This window comes from Centruroides sculpturatus, unplaced genomic scaffold, assembly GCF_000671375.1.
Source record: "Centruroides sculpturatus isolate CEXI.00-Female unplaced genomic scaffold, Cexi_2.0 scaffold137, whole genome shotgun sequence".
Lineage (NCBI taxonomy): Eukaryota > Metazoa > Arthropoda > Arachnida > Scorpiones > Buthidae > Centruroides > Centruroides sculpturatus.
The window spans coordinates 740,239-747,216 of NW_019384453.1; the positions used below are offsets into that span (position 1 = coordinate 740,239).

Sequence of the window (6,978 nt, forward strand, 5' to 3'; positions counted from 1 at the left end):
TTAATTTTGTCCAGGAATTTTGTAGAAATTGTGAAATTACAATGAAGCAAAGTTCTCGCAAATATTTTTACAAATTTACTACAAATTTACACTATTTTAACAGCGAAAGAACTCACACTCACTGAAACTCATCTGCAATTCTACCATGTTAGTCTGTTTACGCCAACATGTGGCGTGCAACTTGTCACTCTTTTTTTTTTTTTTGTTAACATGTACACGTCTCAAACAGAGCTAAGTTATCTGTACCTGTTCTTTCTTAATTTAGGTTACCTGTATTACTCCTGCGCAAGTCCCTAACTGTAACTGATTTAGAACTGGCATGCATGTTATTCTTCGCATTGTAAAATGACATTGTGCATGTGTCAGGAACTTCTGTTTGAACAAACCTGATTTGCCTTCCGGGTCAGTGATTTTGAAAAGGTGGCAACACTATATGCAGGGTTAACAAAAAAACATTATTAAATTAATTTATTTAATAGTTAGACGTTCAAAATGGCCAACTCAAAATTTTGGAGCTGGCCATTTTGAAGAGTGACAATATTACAACTAGGCTGACCATAATATTTACAGTCCAACCTGGGACATATTTCAGAATCAGTGAAAATAGGGTCTAAAATTGATTGAACTTTGGTTATTGTTTTAAAATTTATTTATTTTTTATCTGTAAATTGGTGATATTACTATATACTAGAGTGTTAATAAAATTGCTTTATTTAAAGATTGATTCTACAATCAAATATTAAAAACAGGCAAAACCAGGGACAGTCCCTGGAAATTGGGGATGTTCAGTAACCATAATTATACAAATTGATAATATTGTTTCCAGAACTTCATCACTGTCTCTTGGGTAATTCTGATATACAGTTAACTTTAGATGACAAAAAAAAGAAACAACTAAAAATCAAGAAACATTGAAACAGAATAGAAATATTAATTTTTAACAATTTATTCCATAATGCATGAGTTTTGATTCATCTTATATGCATATACACACAATTATATATTATGGTTTTGACTTAGGACAGACAAATATATATAATTTAGATCAACTAAACAATCTATTGATTCATTAAAAACGCTTCTAAAACAGGTTTGTTCCTACTTAACATACCTTCCATCTTTATGAAAGTTAATGATAAGCATGTAAAACACATATAAAAGCTACAACTATACTCTAAAATATGTTATCTCCTAAATAGTACAGCATCTGAATATTTCTTAAACAATAACTGGAAGGATCATCTCATAGTTACTTGAGTGTAACAAATATTAAATACATTTATTCTTACAAAAATACAATTGCTTTATTTTATCAAATAACAATTGTATAAAGAAAAATGAATGAATGAAACAAATGTCAAGGGAATAATTTTCTTTCCTGACCCCTTCTGAACTAATTAATATTCATATAAATTTGATTAAAATTACTTTTGAAGTTGATAATCATTTTTTAATTAAAAATTATTAAACTTTTTATATTGTATTCATATCTTTTAATTCATAGTACTATTAAATAGCTATCTGAGAAAAAATTTCATAAAATTTGTACCCCATTTTTTTAGGGAGGCATGTACATTTTCCAATTGATGGATTATTATTCTGCAAGTGGAATAACTCTATTATTTACAGTGTTCTTTCAAACTATAGCTATCTCATGGATTTATGGTAAGTTAATGAACTAATGACCTTTTTCTAAAATGTATTTAACTTTATTTAATTTAAACACAGAAAAATTTAGAATTTTTAGTGTATAAATGTAGAAAGCTTTTATAAATTTTTAGTTGATTTTTCCAGTTTATAATGAAAAGTTTTTATAGCTATAAGTTTTCATTAGTCATTATCACAATGAAAATATTATGAATGTATTCTCTAAATAATCATTTTTTCAAATTAATTATTGATAATATATAAATAATCTATTAAAACTTAGTGGTTTGAAATTTGTTCAAACTGAAAAGGTCATCGTAATTTTTACATGACATTAAGCATATTATTATATATATTTGGAGCTTTCAAAACTTATTTGAAATTCTAAACAAATTTTCAAAAAATGCATAACATTCATTTAAAAAATTAAAAACCATATGCACTTGTATAACTTACTTTTAAATTTAATTTAAAAACTAAGATATATAAAATCCTAAACTATATTTTAGAAACAACTCAGATTACATGCAACAATATAAATTTGAAAGCTAGAGCAAACTGAAATAATATAACTTGAAAAAATTTTATATTAGCTAAAAACTCTGCTTTATTAGAGCTCACTGACTTAAATATCACTTTTAGTGACCTCCAATAAAGCAGCATTTTGAGTTTATCTAGTATAAGAAATTTGAATCATTATTTATCCATTATTTAAAAAGTAATAAATATAGATATCTAACAATATTCTATATTTGAAATTTTTGTAATTTATTTTCTTACAACAAATTGTTTCCAATAGGTACCCAAAGGCTGTCCAATAACATAAAAGAAATGACTGGACGTTACCCTAATATGTATTTTAAAATTGGATGGACAATATTTGTACCACTCATTACTTTTGTAAGTATTTTATTTTTATTTTTTGATAAGAATTGCTTTTCATAAAATGGATTTTACCTGAAGGTAAAAACCATTAAAATTTAAAAACATATCCAATTAATAAATAATATTTATTAAAACTCTGTTAATTTTGTTAAAAAATACAAAATTGAATTATGGAAAATATTTTTATTAACCTACAATAAAAGAAATAAACATACTTATCTACAGAATAATCTATGGCTTTTATTTTTAAATATTAGAACAAAATAATATATGTATTTATTTACATTTCACAGCATTTTCTGTGCTCTTTTCTAATATTCATTTCAATGTTGCATCATAATGTAACTTTTTGAAGATATTTTAATTGTATTAAAAAAGCCTGTAATACTATCAATGTATATAATTGACAGCAGAAGGAAAGGATATAACAAAGTTCATCTGTATACAGATAATGATAACTGCTTCAAAACATTTCTACAGCTGACTGTGAAATGTCATTGAGTATAAGATGCATTCTGATTTCTGGAAAAAAAAATTGAAAAACATACATCTTATAATCAAGTTAATATAGTATAAAATATAAAAATTGTAGATTGTTTAGAAACCTTTTTGATAGTTCAGAATGCCAGTCAGTTTTTCACATTAAAATTAGGATTTTAAATTCAAGAAATAAAAAAGTGCTATGTTTTAAAAGAAATTAATTTTGAAAAATATAAAATATAAAATATAAAAAAGTATGAATTTGTTTCACTAAATTTATACATTTTATTATAAAAAGTTATGAAAAAATATATATTATTTTACATTAATTTATTTATTTTTTAATTCAGGGCATATTTTTATTCTCTGTATTTCGCTATAAACCCCTTATATATGCAAATGTTTATTCATATCCTTGGTGGGGAAGCATGATGGGTTGGTTGATGGCTTTAGCTTCAATGATTTGGATTCCTGCTTATGCCATTTATTTCTTATTAACACAAACTGGAACATTAAAAGAGGTATGTGTTTATTTTAATAAAAATAGCTTTTTAAATGTTTTGGTATTACATAGAAGCATTGGTGCATAATATACACAATATTTTCGTTATACTGAGTGTTCAAAAAATAATACCCCATAGGAGTGTCTGACAAAGTAATAATGCAGTTCAGCAAGCATGATATGTAGTGTTCTGTCGGTTATTATGTTATTATGCAGAACTATGTGAAAATTTAGCATAAAACATAGTTATTTGCTGTACAAAGGTTGCTATTCCTATCAGGTTGTTTCAGATTGGAAATAAAACTGCATGCTAATTTCAAGCTTCTTTGCCATAATGAAGGAAAAAAGTTCTTTTGTTAACTCCAAAAAAAAATGAAAGTATTGACAAGGACATTTTGACACCTACTTCATGAGGTGTTCAAAATGACTCATAGAAAAATCTACCTCAATTTTCCTAAGCTGGTCAGCCATTATCTGTGCAGAAACATCAATTATTTGTTGTTGTAAATCTGTGCCATTTTCAACTGCTGTTCAATAAACCCTGACCTTTATGTAGTCCTAATAAAAATAATGTAATGGCATCAAATCAGGAGAGCATGTAACCACTGTCTAACTGGAAGACCCAATGGGCAGGGCATCCATCTTGTTGGTAGATAACGGCATTATCAAGAGCTACACCTACAAGCAATAGTCAACACATGCTCTACTAAGAACTCCAAATACTTTTGTGAGTTGAGGATGCCTCAATAAAAAGTGGCACAAGAATTCCTTAGTCAACACACTGTTGACATTGAGTGTACTTCACTCACAAGCAATGCAGATTTTTCTGATCCCAGTAGCTCATGTTATTGGAGTTTACCTCACCACAAACAAAAAGGACACTTCATCCATTAAGCAAATTTGCCTGGGAATGGAAGAGTCTCTGTTTCCAAGATCCAAAAACATTTTTGCAAAATTTATCCTTGCCTTGTAGTCTTCAGAAAGAACCTATTGATGAATTGGGATTTGTGTAGATGATAACAGAATCTTTTGAGAGGTTGACCCAATTCCTGCCTCCAGAGCCACATAGAAAATGGAAGTAATTAGGTTTACTATGAATGTGGTTATAATGTTGTAGTTTCATTGTCCATCATACAATTCCTGGGCCACCAGTGATATCATGGCACACAAAGTAATTTAAGCATCAAAATTTAGTACCATTCTTAAGATTGTAGTATGCTGGGGACAGAGTAAACTGAAAAGCAATGCATGGAATCATGTTGTGACATCCCTTGTGCTGCATTCCTGAAGGTAAAAGTTGTAACATCTCACTTATCTCTGCCTTCATATATCTCATTCTGTCACACACTATCTGCTAAACTGACATTAAATATTTGTCTGGAGTAACAAAATATTACTGCTGCAGACTCAGTTATTTGCATCATTGCCATAACAATGGATGCTTTGCGATGTACAGTACAGTGTAGTTTTATTAGTAATTTTTGAAAATCGACATCAGGAATTAAATCTGAAAGCACATCGCAACCATACAATCTGCAAACCTATCACAGACAGTAAGCACTGTACTGTACATGAGACCATCCATCAGGTTAATGTTATCAGGTACTGTACACCCTAGGATTGTCTAACAACATTAAAAATGCTGTCCAGAGCACTGACATCATCAGTGCTTTACTGGACAGCATTCTTGCAATGTCAGGTGCTTCTAAGATGCATTATTTTCTGAACATCCAGTATAATACTGAGTGTAAAATAAAAGCAAAGAAATTCAACACTTACTTAAAATATGTTTCTGGAAATTAATATTAAAACTATTATGTTTAATTATTTTTTTGGATTAGGAATTTATACACAAACATGTGAATTATTATTACTCTTTCAATTTATTTGGAATAGTATTTAGTTAGAGAATAATTAATATGATTACTACATTATTCAATACAAAATAATTTGATTTAATTATTAAATAAAATTTATCTAAAACAAACACTTTAATAATAAAAAATATGAGGAAAACTAATAATTATGTTATAATTTCATATTTAGCGTCTCATCAGTGGAATTACTCCCCGCATCAAACCAGAACAAACTCTGGAAGAAAAATCATTGGAAAAGACGCCATTAGCAGAAATACCAGTAACCATTACACCCTCTCTGCATACAATCTAAGATATTTAGCAATTCCATCCTCATAGAAATCATTGATGAGTGGATTAGAAGTAGCAAATAAGTTCCTATCAAACATAAAAAATAAGCATTTTATAATATGAAGTTCAGGAAATATATTTTTTCACATCAATATTCATAAAGGGGCCACAAAATATTGGAGGAAAGAGCTCTAAGATATGTACAGGATGGGAACACAAAAAAATAATATTATGACTATTTTACAGTAAAATATTTTCTTGTTATTTCACAGGCATCTTTGTTTTCAATATTTACTATATATTTACTATAGTATCACTTTCTAATGTATCATACAAACTGAACTCCATTATTGTGTCTGTGATATTATCCTCATTGATCATCTTGTATTTTGTTTATAAGGTGCATAAAATGTAAAAATTAAACTTGTCATACAAAGATGAAATGAAAAAAAAATTAGAAGTGTATACCACTTAATTTTTGATTATTACCATATTGTATATTTCCATTTCTAAAATTATCAATTTAAAATTATTCATTTTATTATTTTTAATATAATTCAATTTTCTTTAACCATCGCTAATAGCATTCACCTACTCTAAGGCACTACAGATGTATATAATACATATATATATATTTTATGTATAAATTCTTTCCTTTGTTGATATATAGGAATACATTATCTTTTTAATGATTTTGTAGATCATTTTATTTTATTTTTTAATCAAATAAACACAAGTTTTTACATTAGTCTACATTGAAATAAAAATATATAGGTACTTAATATAGTGTATGTAAAAATTTAAATAATCATTACAAGGTTAAAATTAACACATGAAATGTTAAGTAATATTTTTCTTTAAAATTTAATTATATTAATACAGCATTCCTTATAGATTATAAATTTAATAATAATAAATCAATGTAAATTTGTAATTTGTTAATAAAAATAGCATTTAATATTTATATAATTTAATGAATTTGTAACTAAAAAATCAAGATTATTTCATCAAATTAAATACATGAACAACAATTACATATTAAATAAATACAATAAAAATTAAACAAAAAGAGTGTAAATTACCATTTGCATTGCTATTATGTCATCGTTGTTATAAATGTTTATCATCATTTGAATAGTTGGATATTATGAATTTATTAAAATAAATTATCATATTTAATTGTAATAAAGCAAATTTCTACAAATGTAAACAAAAAAAATAAACAAACAGAATTTAATATATTGGTTATTAGAATTGCTACTACTGTATATAAAAATCTTATTTGCAATTAACTGAAATAAGTATCCACTGAATTGC

At 26.8% G+C, this 6,978-nt stretch overlaps 1 protein-coding gene across 5 annotated transcripts in view; it reads left to right on the top strand.

Annotated features, from left to right (window-relative positions):
- Positions 1-5,696, top strand: part of LOC111620601 (sodium- and chloride-dependent GABA transporter 1-like) — a 28,043-nt gene extending 22,347 nt beyond the window's left edge. For all 5 annotated transcript variants that reach the window (XM_023362562.1, XM_023362566.1, XM_023362565.1 and 2 more), the window contains 4 exons: positions 1,563-1,665; positions 2,447-2,547; positions 3,363-3,533; positions 5,561-5,696. In XM_023362562.1, coding sequence (XP_023218330.1) covers positions 1,563-1,665; positions 2,447-2,547; positions 3,363-3,533; positions 5,561-5,683 — 498 coding nt within the window. In that variant the 3' untranslated portion in view covers positions 5,684-5,696. The remainder of the gene's footprint in view (positions 1-1,562; positions 1,666-2,446; positions 2,548-3,362; positions 3,534-5,560) is intronic.
- The last annotated feature ends 1,282 nt before the right edge of the window (positions 5,697-6,978 follow it).